This window comes from Polypterus senegalus, chromosome 10, assembly GCF_016835505.1.
Source record: "Polypterus senegalus isolate Bchr_013 chromosome 10, ASM1683550v1, whole genome shotgun sequence".
NCBI lineage: Eukaryota > Metazoa > Chordata > Cladistia > Polypteriformes > Polypteridae > Polypterus > Polypterus senegalus.
The window spans coordinates 152648627-152672572 of record NC_053163.1 but is presented as its reverse complement, the minus strand read 5'-3'; the positions used below and the strand labels follow the sequence as shown (position 1 = coordinate 152672572).

General features: G+C 39.8%; 1 protein-coding gene across 1 annotated transcript in view; it reads left to right on the top strand.

Moving 5' to 3' along the window:
- The window catches only part of LOC120537848 (very low-density lipoprotein receptor-like), a 74867-nt gene that overhangs the window by 20093 nt on the left and 30828 nt on the right, over positions 1-23946 (top strand). Inside the window, exons 4-8 of the mRNA XM_039767086.1 lie at positions 459-578; positions 5364-5489; positions 10341-10512; positions 10598-10813; positions 11064-11182. Of these exons, the coding sequence (XP_039623020.1) occupies positions 459-578; positions 5364-5489; positions 10341-10512; positions 10598-10813; positions 11064-11182 (753 nt within the window). The remainder of the gene's footprint in view (positions 1-458; positions 579-5363; positions 5490-10340; positions 10513-10597; positions 10814-11063; positions 11183-23946) is intronic.

The following is a 23946-nucleotide window of genomic DNA, read 5'->3' as shown; positions in this document are numbered from 1 at the left end:
TGTTCTTGGGTGACCACGATGTGCCACTTCGTTCCTGGCCTGCACTTTCATTGAGCACATGGTGACACGAAGACCACTAGTGGTTACCACGGACAAACTTTGGACATGTGTAGAAGTTGCATGGCATGTCATTCCTCAAACGGACATTCAGTGTGTCTTCCTGTCCATGTCAGACTGTATAAAAACAATTATTTCATCTGTGGTGGATACACCAAATATGGATTATTGTGCATTCCTCATGCATGACTGAGCTGCACCTCTATCATGTATGCCTTGAATCAGAAGGACTCTTCCATAAAATATCACTTTGATATTTCACATCTTTCTTGGTGTTGCAATTGTAATGGCCAGCAGTGTAAATATATCATTAAGAACTAATGCACAATGACTTTCTGATTGTATCCGAAGGTAAATTCCAGCTTCACAAACTAATCTTCCCTCTTCTTCTTTATGTTTAGATAAGAATGAGTGTTTAGACAACAATGGTGGCTGCTCTCATCTCTGTGTGAACCTGCCCATGGGCTTCATTTGCGACTGTCCTGATGGCATGAACTTGGTTGGAAACACTGACTGTGAGGGTGAGCTAAAGTTGGCCTTGTATATTAATTACCCAAGATGCCTTGATGTTAGCTTTTAAAGACATCTGGTAGGTGATGAGTGGCAATTTTAAATACTTTCATTAAGTTAGTGTTCAAAACTGATTTACCTACCACCTCACTACTCCAGAATCAAATATATCTGTAAACGTTTTTTTCTCATTTACTTTTCACATCACAAAGGCATGTGTAAGTTGAATTTACAGTGGATTCAGAAAGTATTCAGACCTCTACACTTTCTGCACACTTTATGGCAATACAATACAACCTTTTTTTGTATATAGTGGGTATAGAAAAGAATTTCCCCCGCTTTGAAATATTCCCTTTTTTTTTTTTTTTGCTTTACAGCCTTAAATGAAAACACACACAAAAATATATTTCTTCCCAGGTTTACTTGCTCAATGCAGCCTCTAACATCCAAGTGAAAGATATCACAGCTACAGTTCAGAAAAATTATAAAAAATCAAAAACAACCTGTGAAGATTAATAAAGGATCACCCCCCAATGTCATTTTGTTGAACCACCTTTTGGTTTAATGACAGCCTTGAGTCTGTTGGGATACTTCTCTATCTGCTTTGCACATCTAGATATGTGCCCCTATTAAACTGTTCAAGTTCGGTCAAATTGGATGGTGATCGTTGGTGGTCTGCTATCTTCAAATCTTTTCACAGATTTTCAATGACATTCAGGTCTGTGCTCTGACATCCACACCAGGACATTCACTTTTTTTTGCTTCAGACACTGTATGGTCAATTTTGCTGTGTGCTTTGGGTCTTTGTCACGTTGAAAGGTGTACATTCTGCCCATCTTCAACTTTCTGGTAGAGGGTTGCAGGGTTTCCTTAAGAATTTGACAGTATTTTGTGCCATCCATTTTTCCTTTTACCATAACAAGAGCCCCAGGCCCTGCGGCAGAGAAACACCCCCACAACAGGATGCTGCCACCTCCGTGCTTTACTGTAGGTATGGTGTGTTGTGGATGGTGAGCTGCATTGGTGTATCGTTTGGTATTGAGGCCAAATATTTCGATTTTGGTCTCATCTGACCATAAGACCTTTTTCCACTTGGCATCAAAATTTTCAAGGTGCATTCTGGCAAAGCTCAAACGAGCTTTAATGTGGCCTTTTCTTGAGAAGTGGCTTTTTCCTTGCGACCCTCTCAAACAAGCCACAATTGTGGAGCGCTTGTGAAATTGTTGTCGCATGCACACAATGACCACTTTTTGCCATAAAATCCTGTAACTCCTTCGAAGTGGACATTGGCCTCTCGGTAGCCTCTCTTACCAGTTTCCTCCTTGATCTTCCATCCAGTGTGGAGGGACGGCCAGATCCAGGGAGGGTCCTAGTAGTACCAAACACTTGCCACCTCTTTTATGATGGACTTTACTGAGCTCCTTGGGATTGATAAAGCCTTTGAGATGTTTTTGTCTCCATCTCCTGCCTTATGTCTGTCCACAGCTCTATCCCTGAGATCTTTTGAAAATGGCCTGCCTCCCCTAGTCAGCGGTTTGCTGTCAGTTGTACTACCAAGCAAGGGAATGAATGGGCCAGGAACAGCTTCACTAATCACACTCATTACAATTGATCACAGGTGGAAGGAAGCCAGTAACCTCAATCGAAATGGTGGGCAGTGACACCTGATTGAGTTTAGGAGAGGAGTGATCCTTTATTAACCTCACCATTTCTTGTTTATCATTTTTTTAATTCTTCTGAACTGTAGCTGTGATATCTTTCACTTGGATTTTATAGATTGCATTGAGTAAGTAAAGCTGGAAAAAAATATTGGTTTATGTGTTTTCATTTAAGGCTGTAAAGCAAAAAAAATGGGAATATTTCCAGGGTTGTTCCTTTCTATACCCACTGTAGTACTGTGAAGAAATTCTCAAGCGAAATACAATTACAGTTTATAGTAATTACTAAATCCAGAATTAGTACATATAAAAATACAGATTTATTAAAACACAGAAAAGAAAGAAGAAACTGATTAACATAAATGGAAAACAACAAAATCTGTTCATTAATTCATTGTTAAACTATGGCCAGATGACAACAAAGGGTATTTAAATTGTTAGAAATTCAAAGATAAAGTCCGACATACTGAGAGTCCTGGAGACCTCGGCCAGCTAGCTGCCTGCTTCCCAAGTTTGTAGTGCGCCATCCTATCGGATGAGAGAATCTTTCCATCCGATGGTTCCAGTACTCCTTTATCTGAGATGACTTTTCCATATTCAGGAGTGCAGCCTGGCAGTGGTGCCAAATGCCTCATCAAGAAGAGAAACAGAAGAGAGGAGGTTTAGAAATGGTTTAGAAATATTGTATATTACTTAGCAATGATTTTTAAGTATTGTATATTACTTATATTTATGCACAGATAACTAACAAAACACTTTATTATGTTGTTTATTTAATTTTAAATGGATAAAATGTGCCATTTTGCTTTTTCAGTCTATACTTGGTAACCCGTCTTGAAAAATTGTTTTCACATTGTAAATTTATTAAAAATAAAAGTTGAAATCTGTTATCCATAAGAGTATTCAGTACTTTGTAGGAGTCCAATAGGCAGTATCTCCAGCTAGGATTTTCATGGGGTAAGCCTCTGCAAGCTTTGTAAACCTGGATTTGGGCAGTTTATCCCATTCTTCCTGGCAGATCCTCTCAAGCTCTGTTAGATTGGTTAAAAAGCAGCTGGTAGAGAGTTGCAGGTTTTCCTCAAGAATTTGACAGTATTTTGTGCCATCCATTTTTCCTTCTACCATAACAAGAGCCCCGGGCCCTGCGGCAGAGAAACACCCCCACAGCAGGATGCTGCCACCTCCATGCTTTACTGTAGGCATGGTGTGTTGTGGATTTTGAGCTGCATTGGTGTTAGATTGGTTAAAAAGCAGTTGTAAATTGCCATCTTCAGGTCTCTCCAAAGATTTTTCTGTTTGGTTTGAGTCTGGGCTTTGGCTGGGCCACTCAAGGATACCCCGAGACTTCTCCTGAAACCACTCCAGTGTTGTCTTAGCTCTATGCTTCGGTTTGTTGTCATACTGAAAAATGAACTGTTGCCCCAGTCTGAGGTGGCATGCACCATGGAGCAGGTTTTCTTCAAGGACCTCGCTGCAATTGGCTGCATTCATCCTTCCCATATTTCTGACCAATCTCTCTGCCCCTGTACCCCCATAATGTGATGCTGCCACCATGCTTCCTTGTAGAGATGGTATTAGGAAGGTGATGATTACAATTTTTGTCCCATCATACCAGAGAATAATTTCTTCTCATTCTCCCATAGTCGATTAAATTGACATATGCCTTTTACTCAAGAATGGCTTCCTCCTAGCCACTCCACCATAAACGCCTGACTATCGGAGTGCTGCTGAGTTGGTTGTCCTTCTGACAGACTATCCAATCTGAGCGGAAGACATCTGATGCTCGGTTAGAATGGCCAATGGGCTGTTGATCCCTCCCTGACCAAGGCTCTTCTTGCGGGGTTACTCAGTTTGGCTCGATGGCTAACTCTAGAAAAGAGTCCTGTTAGTTTTAGACTTCTTACATTTCACAATTATTGAGACCACTTGTGCTCCTGAGAACATTCAAAGCTTTAGAAATGGTTTTATCCCCTTGACCTAATCTGTGCCTTTAACATAATTTGATCATGGAGGTTTTCAGAGAGTTCCTTGAACATCCTGGCTTTGTGTTTGTCCTACATGAGATATGAATTTTGGGACCTTCTATAAACAGCTACACGTGTCCCTTTTTAAACAAGTTCTGTTCACCTCAGTTTGCCACAGGTGGACTCCAGTCAAGTTCAAGACATATCTCATTGAAAGTTAAAGCAAACTGGATGCACCACAGCAAAGGGTCTCAACACTTGTATAAATAATTTCACTTTTGGATTTATAATAAATATGCAGACCTTTCCGAAAACATGTTTTCACTTTTTCATTATGGTTTATTAAGAGTAGATTGATGGGCAATAATGGCAAATTTATTCATTTTAAAATTAAAACTGCAGGACAGTGAAGTGTGTAGAAAGTGAAGGGGTCTAAAAACTTTTTGAATATACTGTTTATGTGTGTCCTGCGATGAACTTGCATCCTATGCAAGAATGATTGCTATCTTGTGTGTTTTGCAGCCATAATGACACCATAAGGCCCAGAACTGGATTAGCGAGTTATTAAAAGGATGGATAGATTTAATAAACCTCTGATTCGGTTTGTGGTTTCGTCACTGTGCATCTAAAGTCAATCTATCCATTTTAGGTTCTAAGGCCTTTGTTGTTGCATCCAATAATTTTCTTCCCTGCTAATGCAGGTTGGAGTTTGCAGGGGAAAATATCCCTATCCCTGAAACAAAAATTAGAAAAAGACCCGGGTGTATGGTGCTAGTACATCACAGGACATAATCCCGCACACTCCTCCTCATTTGCTCTCCACATAACAGTATTCCTCAACATGCTTGATTCAGTTCAGAGACAGGAGTTGGAGTCAATGGCAGCAAAATGGGCTGCAAGACAAAAGGCAGCGCTGAGTAGGGTGCCAGCCCTTTGTAGGGCCCACTCGTGTACCCACTCAGACTTCCAGTTACATGGGATTGGTTTAGAATTGGTGATTAACCTAACCAACACCTTTTTGGGAATCCGGGACTAAAAGTGGTGTACTGTCATATGTGTTGTCTCTACTGAGTGCATTTACAATGTTTTTTTTCTCTTTTTAAGAAAGTTTGTTTATAACATTTAGATTAATAATGCACAGCATACTAAATTCAATCTTTTTTTGTATTTACAGACATAAATGAATGCCTAAACCCTGACGCTTGCAGCCAGCTTTGTATTAACCTGAATGGCACTTACAAGTGTGAGTGCCACCCAGGATATAAAATGACTGAGGAGACAGGAGACTGTAGAGCTGTCGGTAAGATGACTAAGCCATAGGACTTCTTTGGTGTTTGGTGTGTTGACAAAGATGAAAAAGATCAAATTTAAATTTTGAAAGCTATAACATTTTTCAACTAAAGCATGTTTATGCTGAAATCCACACAGGGCTTGTGCAGAAGCACTAGAATTATTTAAATTTTTCTTGTATTCTTATTAGTTCCCTGTGACAATATCAAAAGCAGTAAACCTTGCTTATGCCGTGTTAATGTTTAGAATTAAGCAACAATGTGGATTACTGGTTTCTGTTTATTTACAAGTTTATTATTGTAGCTTTGATAGGAAAAGCAGTCTCTTTTAGAACATTAGAACACTTTAGATGAGAACAGGCCATTCAGCCCATCAAAGCTTACCAGTCCTCTCCACTTATTTTTTCCAAAAAAACATTAAGTCGAGTTTAGAAAGTCCCTAAAGTCTTGCTGTCTATCATACTATGTGGTCTCTTATTCCAAGTGTCTATCATTCTTTGTGTAAGGAAAAATTTCCTAATGTTTGTGCGAAATGTACCCTTAACAATTTTTCAACTGTGTCCTTCATGAACTCATTTTAAAATAACAGTTTCGATCCACTGGACTATTTCTCTTCATACTTTTAAGCACTTCAATCATGTCTCCTCTTAATCTTCTTTTGCTTAAACTGTAAAGGCTCAGCTCTTTTAATCTTTCCTCATAAATCATCCCCTGTAGCCCTGAAATAAGCCTAGTCGCTCTTCTCTGTAACTTTTCAAATGCTGCTATGTCCTTTTTGTAGCCTGGAGACCAAAAAACTGCACACAGGACTCCAGATCAGGCCTCACCAGTGCATTATAAAGGATGAGCAGAACCTCCTGTGACTTGTACTCCACACATCAAGGCACTATATAACCTGACATTCTGTTAGCATTCTTAATGGCTTCTGAACACTGTCTGGAAGTCGATAGCTTAGAGTCCACTACGACTCCTAAATCCTTCTCCTAAGGTGGACTCTCGATTTTCTGACCGCCCATTGTGTATTCAGACCTAACATTTTTACTTCCTATGTGTAATTCTTTACATTTACTGACATTAAATTTCATCTGCCACAAATTTACCCAAGCCTGTCTGCTATCCAAGTCCTTCTGTAATAATATAACAGATTTTGAAGTATCCACTAAACCACCTGTCTTGGTATCATCTGCAAACTTAACCAGCTTGTTCCTTATATTCCTATCTAAATCATTTATATATAATATATATATATATAAAAAATAGCAGTGGCCCTAGCACTGACCCCTGCCAATTCTGATGAGGTTCCTCACACCATCACCCTCTGCTTCCTGTGTCTGAGCCAATTCTGCACCCATCTAAAAACATCACCCTGAACTCCCACTTCTTTCAGTTTGATGCCCACCTTCTCATGTGGCACCTTAACAAATACTTTCTGAAAGTCAAGATAAATAATATCATCTGCTCCACTTTGATCGTATGCCAGGTGTCAATCTTATCCTTAATATCTTTCTTTTTACGTCAACAAAACCAGGGAGCAAATGATGAACCTAATGAAACAAGGTGCAGACCATTTTTACCTGCATTTAGGGTGAGTCCTATGATGAGGGTCAACAGCTTTAAATTTTAAGTTACTTAATGTAGGCATAACTGTGTCGATTATTGTCAAGACCTCGTACTAATACTGATACTTTCACAGGTGTCATTGGAACGCCCACATATCGCTGTCTTTGCTCAATTAATTCAGTAGGTGTGCAACAGAATCCATCTTTACTGGCAGCATAAAATCCTTGTGTAGCACCTGCTCAGCAGAGTACTGGAATGCACTACACAGAAATGTCTAGTCGGTTAACAAAACTGCTGTAGCACAGAGGAGTTCTGTTCAGGACATGTGAGGGGGATCAGGACACGTGAGGGGGACCCAAAAATTACTGGAGTTGGCCAATAACACAGTAATAGGGTGTAGTTCTTGAATATGCCTCCACATATCACATGACTGCATTCTTGTTAATCAGTCCTTTGAGAGATGCAATGCTGAGATGATCAAATTTGTATGTTTGGCATTTATCCTACAGTCATGCACATGACTTGGGCAATTTATTTTCTCCTCGTTACTATGGTAGATTTTTTAAGAGCAAAATGCTTGTGTCATTTTTTTTTTATTTTGCTAGGCAAACAAGCTATACCAGCTTTTAAAGACGAAACAATGAAAAAAAAAACACAAGTCTTCAAGTGATACATGCATTTTAAAACAGGCAATACGTCAGTTGAAGATTCAGCTCTCCAACAGGATCCTCAACAAGCAATCCTGGGCAATACTCTTCATACTATTGATGAACTAGCAGAAATCACGAGTGTTTCTTCGAGTTCAATTTAGTTAATTCTGACTCAAGATCTTGGCATACACCGAGCCTCTATAAGATTTGTTCCTCGAATCATGCAGCTATGTGTGAGGACTTGAAAGAAAAACAGAGAAATTACCCTGGATTTCTGTCAAAGGTCATTGCTGGTGACAAAACTTGGATCTTCGGAAACAACTCTGAATCAAAGCAACAATTCGGTCAGTAGAAGACACAAACCGAAAAAAGCACATCAGGTCAAATTGAACAAGACAGTGATGATTGACGTTTTTCAGCATTGAAGGACTTGTTCATAAAGGGTTTGTTCCCCATGGACAGAGTGTTTATCAGTGACATTACACTGACCTGCTGACGCATCTACAGAAAAGCATCAGGGTGAAAAACATCCACAAAAGTGGAACACCAAAAACCTTGATTTTGCCCCATGACAATGCACTGCACCTGCACAAAATTCCTTGTCAGTCCAAGAGGTTTTGACCAAAAGCAATGTACCAGTTTCTCTGCTAGATCTGGAAAAAATCTAGAAAAAGATTTGTTACCATGGAAGAAATGCAGAGAAAGAGGCCATAGAGACGGTAACAAAAGATGAGTATAGGGAATGTTTCCAGGAATGGGAGAAGTGCTAATACCAGTGCATTGCATCTCAAGTTGAGTTTTTTTGAAGGTGACTAAAAGGAAATTGGTTTTTAATAATACATTTTTTTTTTTAATGATTTTTGGAATTTTTGGGGTCCCCCTCATATGTCAGATGCTACTTAAGAAGTGAAGGCAGTACAGTCGACCCTTGACATACGACCGGCCTGACATGCGAACAACTTGATTTACGACCAAAATTTTTGTTTTGATTTACGACCAACATCTTGCGTTACAACCCGAATGCAGTCACGTGTATCCGCTTGTGCGATTGTAAACAAACAGCCGAGAGCGTTCGTAAGCGTCAGTCAGAGCCCAGATACATGTGTTTGTGGACGTAATTTTGGTCAGTGCAGTGATTTATCTATATATATAATTCACTAAGACCATGGCAAGCAAGATGCATAATTGCTAAGGAAGGAAGAGAAGGTAACTAAGGTAAAGAAAGCGATTGTTAAGGGATATTAGCTAATGGGCTGGCGCAGCACATGATGATGTCATCAGGCTGAGTCAGCACCGGCTTGCTTTGGAGTGTATTATTACAGCAGTTCACAACACGGCCAGCTTTGAACTGAGTCCTCGACTACTGTCATCATTAACTTGAGAAACAGCAATCAAAATCGAAATGAAGGAGTAAATTGTGCGGAAATATGAGAGTGGCGTTCATGACTGATCTCGCTAATATGTACAGCATGTCGAAATCCACCATCTCGACAATTTTACAAAGAAAAGATTTGCATAAGGAGGCTCCTTCTAAACAATAACCACCTTCCGTTTCATTCTCCTCCTCCTCCTCCTTTCCTGCAGCCCAAAGATGTCAAATTAAATGGTGAGTACAGTATGCAATTGTTGTTTCTGGTAGGCTAGGCACTTTTTTTTTACTTTTTGGTTAGTACATTAGAAAAATTATTGGTGTTTTGGTAAATTATGCGCATTATACAACCCATTTTTATTATGAATGGTTAAGTAAGTGTTGCTGTGGGAGATTCGGAGCGCATTATGGATATTTCCATTATTTCTTATGGGAAAAATAGTCTTGACTTACAACCAACTTGAGTTACAACCAGCCCTCGCAAATGAATTGAGTTCGTAAGTCAAGGGTCCATTGTATTATTAACACGAGAATCCCTGAAGCCAATGAAAAAACTCGTAATCCTGGCCCACCTTAAATCCCTTCGTACCTCTACTATCAGCGTCTTTTGTTTTGTAAATGTGTCGATCAGCACAAGTAGCAAGCAGCCTGCTGTCCTGCTTGATCAGTTTTCTCTCTGAACAGTGGAACATTACTACTACTACTACTACTACTACTACATTTTATCACAATATGTATGCTGCAGGCAAAAGGCAACATAACAGCCACTCATACCTATAACTACATTAAAATTACTTTTCTGATGGTTTCCTCTACTGTACCCTGTGTTTTTATTTATATATATATATATATATATATATATATAGGTCCTGGTTTTTTTTTTTTTCTTGCATGTTTAGGTCTGAGTAATTTCTTATTTGCCATTCAGTTGTCACTAATCTGTAGGAAGAGTAATAATCTTATTGTACTGTGGACAAATTGCAGTAAGCCTGACCTGGAGTATCACAAAATGCTTTACAAGTAAAAGACCCTCCTAGTTCATCTAAAAATGCGCATTTTAAATTTAACTTCCCTAAGATCCTAGGTTATTTATCCACCTAATACTATTTTATTTTGCTTATTTATAACTTATAACCTGAGTATTCTCTCTCAGCAGAGTGTTTTTTCTTATTTTCAAACTTCTTGTGATGCATTTGTGGCATATTCATAGGTCATTGATGCAAAAGAATTTGCTTGATATGTGAACAGCTGTAGAAATATAGTTTTTCTGTATTCTTCTGCAGGAACAAAGGCACTAGTTTTGTTCGGCAGTGGAGAAGGAATTCGTTGGATTGATGTAAATAAACAGGAGTACCGGGAGATACCTGGGATCCCTGGAGTCATTGGTGCAGTGAGTGCTGATATCTCTAACCACATGCTGTATTACAGCATGCCTTCGCAAGAAGTCATCTACCGGTAAGCTGATGAGCAGTAGCACATTTGTTGTGGGAAAGGGGGGTAATTTTAAAAACTTTTATACCAAGCTTCTTTTCTCTTGCAGAACCTCTCTGAATGGGCCATCTCATGCTCCGTTAAGTTTGCTGATTAATGTGGGGCACGTACAAGGGATTGCTGTGGACTGGGTACATGGCCTACTATACTGGACTGATTCCCTCTCTCATTCAGTGAGTGTGGCCTCATTGGATGGAAGCAAACGGAAAGTTTTAATTGAAAATCTTTTGGAACCAGCCGGTGTTGCAGTGCATCCCTATTCTGGGTGAGACTATGCTTTCATTGATTTTTTTTTTAATCATTATTAATGCCGGATAGTAAAACATGTATTTAGAGTGAAAGTGGTTATGTGCAGCACCCATCACTGACGATATGTTCTTTGACTAATGAATACAAGTGTTAGAGAGAATGAGACACTTAGAAATTGAGAATCAAGAGATAACCAGCATCATGTGACCCACTTTGTTGGTGATATGTACTGTAGATAGACATTCTTTTCCTTTCTACCCATAAAGGCTTTTATTCTGGTCAGATGCTGGCACGCCATCGAAGATTGAAAAGGCTGGAATGGATGGCAGCAGTCGTGAGCCTCTTGTGTCAAGTGGAATGCAAAGACCTGTTGGAATTTCACTAGGTAAGCAACTTTTTTATTTATAACTTTAAAATATGCATGTATTCATTTATTGTCTTACCATTTTTGTCCAGTCTTTTTTGTGTTTTTTTTATTTTTTTATTTCTCTTTCTTTCATTATAAATTTTCTCTTCTGAGTGGTATCTACAGTGGGTATAGAAAAGAATCGCCCCTTGAAATATTCCAATTTTTTTTTTTTTTTTTTACTTTACAGCCTTATATGAAAACACAGAAACCAATATTTCTTCCCAGCTTTACTTACACAATGCAACCTCTAACACCCAAGTGAAAGATATCACAGCTACAGTTCAGAAAAATTATAAAAAATCAAAAACAAGACATACTGAGATTAATAAAGGATCACCACCAATGTCATTTTGTTGAACCACCTTTTGGTTTAATGACAGCCTTGAGTCTGTTGGGATACTTCTCTATCAGCTTTGCACATCTAGATTGAGTAACATTTACTCTTCTTTACAGAACTGTTCAAGTTCGGTCAAGTTGGATGGTGAGCGTTGGTGGACTACTCTCTCTTCAAATCTTTCCACAGATTTTCAATTGGATTTAGGTCTAGGCCCTGACTGGGCCAAATGAGGACATTCACGTTTGTCTTCTTCAGCCACTGTGTGGTCAATTTTGCTGTGTGCTTCGGGTCGTTGTCATGTTGAAGGGTGAACATTCTGCCCATCTTTAACTTTCTGGTAGAGGGTAGCAGGTTTTCCTCAAGAATTTGATGACATTTTGCCCCATCCAGTTTTCCTTTTACCCTAACGAGAGCCACAGGCCCAGCAGTAGAGAAACATCCCCACAACAGGATGCTGCCACCTCGATGCTATACTGTAGGTATGGCGTGTTGTGGATGGGGAGCTGCATTGGTGTATCGTTTGGTATTGAGGCCAAATAGTTTGATTTTGGTCTAATCTGACTATAAGACCTATTTCCACTTGGCATCAGAATCAAACGAGCCTTAATGTGGCCTTTCTTGAGAAGTGGCTTTTTTCTTGCGACCCTCCCGAACAAGCCACAATTGTGGAGTGCTTGTGAAATTGTTGTCACCTGCACACAAAGTGTCCATTGGCCTCTTGGTAGCCTCTCTTACCAGTTTCCTCCTCACTCTTCCATCCAGTTTGGAGGGATGGCCAGATCCAGGAAGGGTCCTAGTAGTGCCAGACACTTGCCACTTCTTTATGATGGAACTTTACTGAGCTCCTTGGGATTGATAAAGCCTTTTGAGATTTTTTTGTATCCATCTCCTGCCTTATGTCTGCCCACAACTCTATCCCTGAGATCTTTTGAAAGTGGCTTGCCACCTCTAGTCAGTTGTTTGCTGTCAGTTGCACTACTAAGCAGGGGAATGAATGCTCCAGGAACAGCTTCACTAATCACACTGGTTACAATTGATCACAGGCGGAAGAAAGTCAGCATCCGCAATGGAAATGGTGGGCACTTGCATCTGATTGAGTTTGGGGATAATGGGGTAATCCTTTATTAATCTCAGTGTTTTTTTTTTTTTTTTAATTCTTCTGAACTGTAGCTGTGATGTCTTTCACCTGGATGTCATAGATTACATTGAGTAAGTAAAGCTGGAAAAAATATTGGTTTTGTTTGTTTTCATTTAAGACTGTAAAGCAAAACAAATGGGAATATTTTGAAGGGGGGATTCTTTTTTATACCCACTGTATCCAAGGGATCCAATTCCAAGTGAACCTTCTGTGTTTGGGAAGTGCTGGCACATGGTCTGTTTTAACACGTTATCAGATTACCTATGACATTTACCTAACACAGATGGTGCCAACTAACCTCTTAGGTTCTTTGAGTTTTGGAAGACATGTTAAAACCAGCTATGTAATTGATCTCTCTAACTTCTTACCTGTCTCACTGTGTTTATTGTATCTCACATATTCAACCCTAGGGACCTCTGTCATCAAGCTACTAGCTGGCTGAGACTGCCTTTTACTTTCGCTTTACTTGAATTCACTTTACCACTTTAGGAATTTACAAAGTGATCAATTCAGCACTCGGCAGAGACATCAGGTTTAAGCTTTCATATAAAAAATATATGTATTTGCATAATAGCTTGTAGCAGCAAATTAAGGCAGATACAAAGAATTATAAAACCTGGGTAGGTTCTTGCAGTTTTCATTTACTACCAGATGACAGTTCCTTAGTTACAGATTCTACAGCACAATATATATCCTTTACCGAAAGTGAAAAGAACGAATTTCTTGCTGGAGACGGAGCTTTTTGGAAAGTGTTCAACATCTAAAGCAGATAGCAACCGCCATTTAAATGTGCAAGGTTTCTCTAAAACTAAACTAAAAACTGAGCTGAGATTCTTTTTAGAAGAAAGCTTTGAGCACCTGGTTTTCTTCCGCTATAAGAGCAGGCAGATTCTCAAAGCACTGGAATGTTACTAAGACATTCACACAGTCAAGGTTACTTTCCCATGGAAATTAAAAGTTGTACTAAACAGACTGGCTGTACAAAACATTCTAAGGTCCTTTTTTACCTTTCAGCCTTCCTAGAATACACTTTACTCCTGATTAGTCTAACAACCCTTTCAGACCTTGGCCATTGATCTGAAATCTGTCAATTGAAAAGGTTAAGGTATGTCCCATAGAATGCCATTTCTCCATGTTGGTCACTGGTGGTTGTTGCACGTTGGCCTCAGATTGTCATATTAAATATTGCTATGTTGTATTTTTTTCCCACTAATGTGTGACACATATCTGAACATTTTAGAGAAATTTGAACAGCAAAAACAACAAACGGAGTCCCATCCATCCATTATCCAACCCGCTACTGTATATCCTAACTACAGGGTCACAGGGGTCTGCTGGAGTCATTCCCAGCCAACACAGGGTGCAAGGCAGGGAACAAACTCCAGGCAAGGCGCCAGCCCATCGCAGACAAACGGAGTCCCAACTTTTCTTAAAAGATTTAGACTAATGCAGCTTGAATGTGACCCGTGTTTGAACTCTTTAATAGGAATTGTCTGGAGGTTTACACTATTTCACCTTGCTGTTTATGTGACTCTTTTTCATATCTCTGTTTTGGAAATTAACATGAATTACACTACAGTACTGATGCAGCATGGGAAAAAAAATGAGGTGGCAGACTTCAAAAGAATTCAGGGTGACTGTCACCAGCCAATACTGTCCAAGTGCTACGTGTATTATACATCCAAATTATCCACATTTCACTCCCATCCATCCTGTCTTCTCTCTTGTGTCCATACGTTAGTGCTTTATAGGTAAGGGAGTCAAAATTCACTGAAAATATTAGCTTTGATATCTCGGTTTTCTGTTTCTCTTCCTAACCATCAAGGTCTAACAAATTCACAGCTACCCTTCACTGAAGAAATGCGAAGTAGCCCAGCAGCCAGCATGCTGCTCATATTCATAGGTGTCTAATAGGTTGCATTTGTTTTGTGTTAATTTTGCACATGTGGGGTACATTCAGGATGGATATCTGTTTACAATTATATTGGATTTAAAAGGTTGCAAACTTTAATGTGAACAGTCTTTAATATGAACAACATTTAATATGAATAGTCAAACAATGTAAAACGAAATTGAATTAATTATAAAATCATGCAAGAACCAAGAATCATACGAGGTGTGGCAGAAAAGTAATGAGACTGATTTTTTATTTACCAAAGTTTTTATTTTTTTCAAACATCAATGTTATCCCCTTCAAAGTAGTTCCCTTGGGCAGCTACACACCGATGGAGACATCGTTCCCACTGTTGGTAGCAGTGCTGGAAGTCTTCAACCAGTATGGTCTTCAGCATGCATGTTACACTCTTTTGGATGTTTTCTAAAGTCCCGAAATGACGTCATTTGAGGACATTTTTCAGTTTAGGAAAAAGTCACACGGACTGAGGTCACGTGAATAAGGGGGCTGGGGAACCACAGGAATGTGTTTTTTCGATTGTCCTTCTGCTCAATTGTGAGGTTTTTCGGCACCATTTTGGCACAGACCTTTCGCATGTGCAAATGTGCAGTCAAAATTTGATGAACGGTAAATCTGTTCAAATTTAATTGTTCACTCAACATTCTTAATGTTAAACGACGGTCTGATCTCACAAGAGTGTTCACACGTTTGATGTTTTCATTGGTTTTCGAAGTTGAAGGCCTCCCTGAAAAACTTGAGCTCGGGATAAAGAATGTTCCCCATAGGCCTGTTTTAACTTTTCAAACGTCACACTTGCCGATTCTCCAAGCATAACACAAAATTTAATGGCACAACGTTGCTCCAAATTCCGCTGTTCCATTTTGCGTGACGCACAACCAAAAACACAACTTCGCTAATAGCAGTCACAAAAATCACGTAGTTAACGGAAGGACTTGAAACTCGCACTGAGCTATGGGAGGGTACTGATACACTTGCTCTATCAAGGACAACAGCGCAGCGTTGCCAGAGCGCTTGCAGTGTTGCCAGATCGCTTGCAGTGTTGCCAGTCTCATTACTTTTCTGCCACACCTCGTACACTCACCTAAAGGATTATTAGGAACACCTGTTCAATTTCTCATTAATGCAATTATCTAATCAACCAATCACATGGCAGTTGCTTCAATGCATTTAGGGGTGTGGTCCTGGTCAAGACAATCTCCTGAACTCCAAACTGAATGTCAGAATGGAAAAGAAAGGTGATTTAAGCAATTTGGAGCGTGGCATGGTTGTTGGTGCCAGACGGGCCGGTCTGAGTATTTCACAATCTGCTCAGTTACTGGGATTTTCACGCACAACCATTTCTAGGGTTTACAAAGAATGGTGTGAAAAGGGAAAAACATCCAGTATGCGGCAGTCCTGTGGGCGAAAATGCCTTGTTGATGCTAGAGGTCAGAGGAGAATGGGCCGACTGATTCAAGCTGATAGAAGAGCAACTTTGACTGAAATAACCACTCGTTACAACCGAGGTATGCAGCAAAGCATTTGTGAAGCCACAACACGCACAACCTTGAGACGGATGGGCTACAACAGCAGAAGACCCCACCGGGTGCCACTCATCTCCACTACAAATAGGAAAAAGAGGCTACAATTTGCATGAGCTCACCAAAATTGGACAGTTGAAGACTGGAAAAATGTTGCCTGGTCTGACGAGTCTCGATTTCTGTTGAGACATTCAAATGGTAGAGTCAGAATGTGGCGTAAACAGAATGAGAACATGGATCCATCATGCCTTGTTACCACTGTGCAGGCTGGTGGTGATGGTGTAATGGTGTGGGGGATGTTTTCTTGGCACACTTTAGGCCCCTTAGTGCCAATTGGGCATCGTTTAAATGCCACGGCCTACCTGAGCATTGTTTCTGACCATGTCCATCCCTTCATGACCACCATGAACCCATCCTCTGATGGCTACTTCCAGCAGGATAATGCACCATGTCACAAAGCTCGAATCATTTCAAATTGGTTTCTTGAACATGCCAATGAGTTCACTGTACTAAAATGGCCCCCACAGTCACCAGATCTCAACCCAATAGAGCATCTTTGGGATGTGGTGGAACGGGAGCTTAGTGCCCTGGATGTGCATCCCACAAATCTCCATCAACTGCAAGATGCTATCCTATCAATATGGGCCAACATTTCTAAATAATGCTTTCAGCACCTTGTTGAATCAATGCCACGTAGAATTAAGGCTAATGTATATTCCATGTTGATTAAAGGAAGGCAACATACCTGTCATTTAACCACAGAACTACTGGCTAGGAAGCTGACTCTCTACTGTATTGGCCATTTTAAACAAAAGACAAGAACCCCTGAACACAGCATCAGGCCATAGCACACACCTCCACCTACACCATTACACTTGTTTACACTCAAATGAACGTGTTAAACACATTATATCTGAAATAAAATTAACACTTTTTGTAATGTACCATAATCCAGATTACAATATGTGAATGTCAGGTTGTATAATAGCTCATCTGCACTTCACACTAGTAGTAACACAACTATGCACTGGGCTTTATTTCTACATCAGATAAGTACTTAGTTATGACTGTTGTTTGTGAAATGGCACATCTGAACTTGCTGTATTTTCTTTTTTCATTACAATTTAAATTTATTAGGAGTCGGAGTCGGTACATTTTTGCCGACTCCGACCCTGACTCCAAGTACCCAATATTGTCTCCAACTCTGACTCCTCGACCTCGACACCGACCCTGACTCCACAGCCCTACATATAAGAACCATATTTCTCCATGGTTTCTTTGATGTTATGCAACTTACCCAATAGATTTTTTTAATGTGTATTTCTGCAAAGGATAGAGTTGACTTTAATAATAAGAGTTCACAAAAAAGACTATAAATCCCAAGTAATATATTTGGGAGTTGAATTGTGGTAATAATTATATCAGCCTGGTGACAGTTTAGAAGTTTCAGCTATGAGCTATGTTGGACAGCATGTCAGATTCTTTTGCAGACATTCCTTATGTTTATATATAGTCATGATTTCTTATTTAAATAAAACTAATTGATGACTATGTTGTGTAATCCTCATGTTTTTCTCTGCAGTGTAGAAGCTGAGCATTGAGGGCAGAGTGCAGAACAGCACACTGTAATGCTTGCCAGCCGTGAGAGCCAGCGAGTTTAATGTGGAGAGATTTTTGTAGGAGCCATAGCAATGCCAGACAAGGAATTAATCAAAATATATTTTAATTAATGGCCACGATCCAAAGAGTAATCCAGAACATGCAAGCTAAGTTAAAGGCAAAAGAAATTGTTCACATAAAAAGACTAAATCCAACAGAAATGTGGTTAAAAAGCGTTTAAAAAAGCAATAAAATTCTACACATGGCAATAATAAATAGCCATTGGAATGCTGTGTTAAGCATAATGCTAGAGTAAATCTGATTGCCAATACACCCTTTATTTCCATTGCCCCTCTCATTACGTGACTGCGTCAGGATTAGGGTCATCTAGCTAAACAGCACAAAGCAAATAATTAAACGATTAAAACAATATAGAAACCTAAAGCCCTCTCTAATTAAACTTTCTTGGTCTTACGTCCCACCTATTTTGTATACTGTACTGCTGCCAGTTCTTGACATTGTCTGAGAAATTGGATTTCATGTAGGGCTCAACACTAACTTTTACCAATGCATCAACTTTTTAGTTGCTAAAACTGAAAATGTGGTTGCCATTGTTATAGGACTGCACAATTAATCGTATATTAATCACTAATGCTAATCGTATGAAGTAATGATTACTGTATTCTATTTAATACTCCCAATCTCCCCGAGGATGTCTAAACTGCTCTAAACAGCAAATGAATGTTGTAATCAAGCCTGCTTATTCCTGAACAGGGTTGCGAGGGTTACTGGAGCCTAGGGCACAAGGCAGAAACAAACCCTGGACAGGGCGCCAGTCTATCTCAGGGTGAACACAAAAGACACTCGCATGATAGGGCTAACTGTAGGAGTCTGATCCCAAACACCATTTTCTAAAAAGTTTGAATATATTTTTATGTTTGCAGCAGCTTCCAGAAAAATTGAAAAGTATAATTAATGTGGATGAACCATCTGAACTAGTGTGGTGCTGAGGTATCACCCGTTGCATGGCTGCACTCCTAATCTGGATCCTGAGTTGGTTTGTGGTGTGGTGGGTGCGGCAATGCACTGTATCAGTGCCTGCTCTTCACCACCTCCTCCTCCTCCTCCTCCTAGGTCACCCGACACCACTCTTTTGGTTTCTTACTACATTTGCCAGAAGTCTTTGGGTTCTGTTTGTCAGGTGCATTCTCCTTGCCCTTCATCATCACTGCCCTTTGGTTCAGACTTGGTCTTGTTCTGGGACTTTTTTTGGTGCTTGTACGGTTGTGGCATCAGCTGAATTCTGCTTCTTGACTTTTGGCTTTGCTTCCTGGTCCAGTTCCTTCTCAGATGCTGCTTTTGCTGGGTCTTGAGTCTTCTTTTTTTTTTTTTTTTTGGTGTAACCTTAATGTCCTCCTCAGAGTTCTCAGCCTCATTTTTCCTTTGGTACCACAGATTTCACTTTGGCCTTTTTAGTATTTTCAGACTTCTGCTATTTTCAGATTTGGGTTCTTGGCAGCTGCCTTTTGAGTAGCATTTTCCTTCTTATTTGGGTCAACATTTTCTTTTGATTTGGCCCTACCAAAACAACATGTTTCTTTTCTTTACCAGCAACCTTGAACCTGCCATTGGCACCAGTAGCCATAGAATTTTTAAGTCTGATCAACAGGGGTTTCAGTCTTTCTGACAGCACAGGAGGGCATGTGGCAAGGATGCATCCATTGTGGAGGATGGTCCGGGTCCCTTACCTTGCTGGGAGTCCTTGATTATGGAAGGACCGGGGGGAGAGTACTTCCAGAACAGTTACTCCCCCAAACCGACAGATGGCAGCCCCCTTGGTTTCCAGCAGGGCCACGGGTCATGAGCATAGAAGCTCAACTCTATTGGGGTCCGTGGCCACTTTCAGGAGGCACATGGACATTTGCAGTGCCCTATTTGGCAGCACTTCCGCTACACCTGGAAGTGCTGACAGAAAAAGCTTGTTAGGCACATGGAGACCTTCCGGGTGCCCTATAAAAAGGGGCAAGAGTCGGAAGGAAGAAGACGCAGCTTACCAGTGGGGGAGTGGAGGTGGTAAAACGAGGAAAGAAAAGGAAAGTCAAGAAGAAGAATAAGATGACCTTGTAGTGTTTGGTACTGTATACTAGAACTGTACTGTTATACTGGGAACGGAGTGGAAAGGTTCCCAAGGGGAAGATTAATAAAACGAGTGTTGTGTGATAAGAGCGTGTGTCTCTGCCTGCCTGTGTCAGGTTGGGGCGGCTCTTTGTGCCATTGGTCTTCACACCATGAATAATTGTCACAGAGACCCCTTGTTGTCCAGCTCTTTGGAGTTCTCAACTGCCATGTCAAATGTGGCCGTTACATTGAGGTTTGCTACCGTTCACTGTAGTGGCTGTTTTGGTCGTTGAGGTGTCATCTTCAGAAGCAGGTGCACTCTTCTTGGTGGTCATTTCACAATAAATGTTTGAGGAAGAAAAAACTACAGAATAGCTTTGGTTTTGTATTCCACCTGACACTTTTTAAACATTCAAGTACCAAAATGAAGAGTCTCTTCTGTAATTCAGAAATACTTTCTTTTCAAAAGTATGCTGAGCAAAATGTTAAACCACCTCACGCAAACATTTATACAGGTCATTTAAAATTCAACCACATAGTCCAGTATGAAGAGTGCAAAAAGATAAGTAAGCAGCACCAAAAAATAGAAATGTCAGGTCTGTGACACAAATAACGCAGATTATATTTACACCAGTAACGGCGCACTGCTCGATAATGTGCAGTGAATACACTTGACTTGAGCATTCCTAGTGTTCATCCTCTTTCTCTGTACGTTTAGCATTCGTTTGCTCAAAGGTTGATGCACTTGCTGCTTCCTGAGCAGCTCTTCTTTTCTCCACCCTAAAGGCCCGCTTCTTCTGTTCTTTTCACATTAAAACTGATTAAGTCAGTGTTTGTGTTGGAATAACTTAGTATGATTTCCTAAATTTTTCACTTAAGCTGGCACTTAAGTCTTCAATCTGCCTCAAGAATAATTTATAAAGAGTTAGGGAAAGTGACGGCAAAGGTGGGAGGGAATGAGAACGGCGCCCGTACGCATGTGCCGCCCTGCAGATCGCTGCCGGGAGTTGATTCTACAATAAAACAAAAAGAGGAATAACCTTGGAGGTCAATCATCACCCTGAAAGCGGATAGTAGACGTCACGTAGTACATACTAGGCTGACCTGCCTTTTAAGGCGACCGACTTTTAAGTTGACCACTTCTTAAGGCAATTCGATATGTAGATCAATTTGATATTTTATACAAACTCATTAATTTGGTTATATTGCATTTGAGCGGTATTACTTTAATACTTATAGTTTCTGTTATTTTTGTGAAGAAATGTAAACTTTTTTTCTATATTGAGGTCGCCCTTTTGAACCCCCCTGATATTTACTACGCGGTGAGGCATTTGTACTCCATCAACATTCATTATTTCCAGAGACATAATTTTGTCTATTTTTCCAGCGCATCGCGCACAAAAGCAAGGGAACGATGGGAGCACCAGAACTCTGCTCACATCATGTCGCTTCATACAGCAAGCTGCAAGTAGTAAGTCTGTGATAAGCGGAATACCGCTACGCTTTCCACTCACGGGACGGAAGGACAATCCCGACCGCTTTTATATAGAAAGGAAGAAGATATCGCACAGTCTGGAGTAGAAAAATCATCTTTTACCTGGAAAAACGAAACTACAAATCCCATCTTGCATTGCAAAATGGACGGGGCGTGTGTGAAACTCCGCGCCTGCGTAGCACTCACGGGACGGAAGGACACCCGGCCGCTTTTATATAGAAGGATGTACCAAATTTCAGGTCAATAGTTCAAACGGTTTGTGAGCTACAGGTGATTTAAAATCCTGGACAGACAAACGAACAGCCACGGTAGCATATTATAGAAGAAGACATGTCTGTATACAGCTGGCTATTGAAAGCAAAATCAGATATCAGTAGTCATTGTTTTATTTATTAAAAGACAAGGCTTCAATTAACATTGTGTACAATAATGCTTTTAAGAAATAATTAACACTTAGGTTTAGAGCTCCTGCAGTCCCATCTGGCAATTAATCTTCAAAAGTTACTTTGCCTTTACTTTATTCTAAATGTTAGATAAAAATTAAAGTGGATCTGAACAAGTGGCACTTTATATTACCATGATAGATCTGTGGTTGAGTAGAACTATACAAGCATCCATCTATCCATCCGTATTCCAAACCTGCTTTATCCTGAGTAAGGTCACAGGGAAACTGGAGCTTATTCTAGAAAACATAACACACAAGGCAGAAGCAACCACTGGACAGAGCACCAGTCCATCACAGATTAAACAAAGCCCCACAGACTCGCTCACACACATAGACACACTAGGGCCATTTTAATATCGCCAATCCGCTTAACCTGCACGTCTTTGTAATGTGGGAGGAAATCGGAGCACCTGGTCTCCTTACCGCAAGGCAGCAGTGCTACAACTGAAGCCACCGTGCTGCCCGTGCCTGAAAATAACGGCTCATATTTATGAGGAATATACACTGAAAAACAGATGTTTGCAATTCTCTGCTTTTCGTTACAATACTATCCTCAACAATGGGGACGCCACTGCTCAAGGACCGAGTCTGGTACCAATATGTAATAAATGTGTTTTACTATCTCTAGTAAATACTTCTTGAGTTTACTATATATTTATGTTTTTCCATTTAATGTATTTACAGTACATGTTCAACATGTGAATTTCCCCTTGGGATTAATAAAGTATCTATCTATCTATCTATCTATCTATCTATCTATCTATCTATCTATCTATCTATCTATCTATCTATCTATCTATCTATCTATCATTACTATCAGGCTGTGCTTACATTAACTTTTTACCCTTACATTTCTCTTATTCAAGATTTTATTGTCTGCTTTGATTTTTTGCATGCACATGCAACATTTTGTTTTCTTAATAAAACAGAAACGTCATTTAATGTTTCCTTGTTTAACATTTTCCCATGTTTGAATGATGAGTGTCAGTGATGGCTGGTTTTTCAGAAATATGATTTTATTTTGAAAAAGAAGGAATGCTTGTATTATACTAAAATTTTATTTTTTAAATAATTTATATCCGTAATTTACTGTATTTAAAACAGTAAATTAAATCTGTATATAAAACAAAAAAAAAGTCTGTTTTTCTGGCGTCTGTGACTTTGCCTGGGAGTAATGTTATCCAGCATTCACAATAGGCCATGAAGACTGATGAACAAAGGCAAGTGGTCGGTGTAAGATAATAAATCGTGCGTCGTGTCTAGGCATCGCATCGTGTGGCATCCGCAACAGGGCTGAAAAGTCAGATGAAGAAAGGTAACAACAGACAGCAAGAAAAAGGGATATATGGCATATCCAATGAGCAGAGGTTTGCAAATACACGACGCAATTGAAACATTCGGACGTGATAGGCTTTGCGTTCTAGGAACCAAGTTACCTGAGCTATTCTATAACATTTCAGCAATTATTTACGGCTCTGATGCTGATCTTTCTGATCATAAAAATAGGTCATTACAATAGCAATTGACAAGAACAATTCATAATTTATTTGCAGAATTACAATATTTGACATAATTCTCTAGATATCAAAAATTCATTTGTGGGTTTAACTAGAGTGCCTCTTTCTCTTTCACAATTTGGCTCAAAAACTAATCAGGTCATCGTCCTCTCATAACCGGCTTAAGTTCTGAGCTTGGTATTTTTCCATCCAGCCGATTAAGCTTTAGACCCCACCCCCCAAAAAAAACCACACACAAACAGACAGACACATGCCCATCATCGAGATATTGCTGTTTTATGGTATCAGGGGAACCTGAAATATCAAAAATCAGAGAGAGAAATTTTTGTCGAATCTAAAGCTTTCGCTCCTCCCAAATAGATGGTAGGTTATGGTGGACGAGGGAGCACAGCAAAAATAAATAAACGTTGTTAAACTCGAAATTTGTAATTTTTCAAGCAATCCAGCATTAAAAAATTTCATATAAACAATTTTTAAGTGGTTGCCTACAAAATGGAGGTTCTACTATACTTTGTATAAACAGAAGCAGAGTCCTTCTGCCCAAAGAAATTTCGCTACAGCACTTTGTTTAACAATGGTGCAGCCCTGCAATGTTCATTTGACCTTGACTTCAACTAGACTAACTGCAGAGTATTACACTGTGCACGTTCAGACTA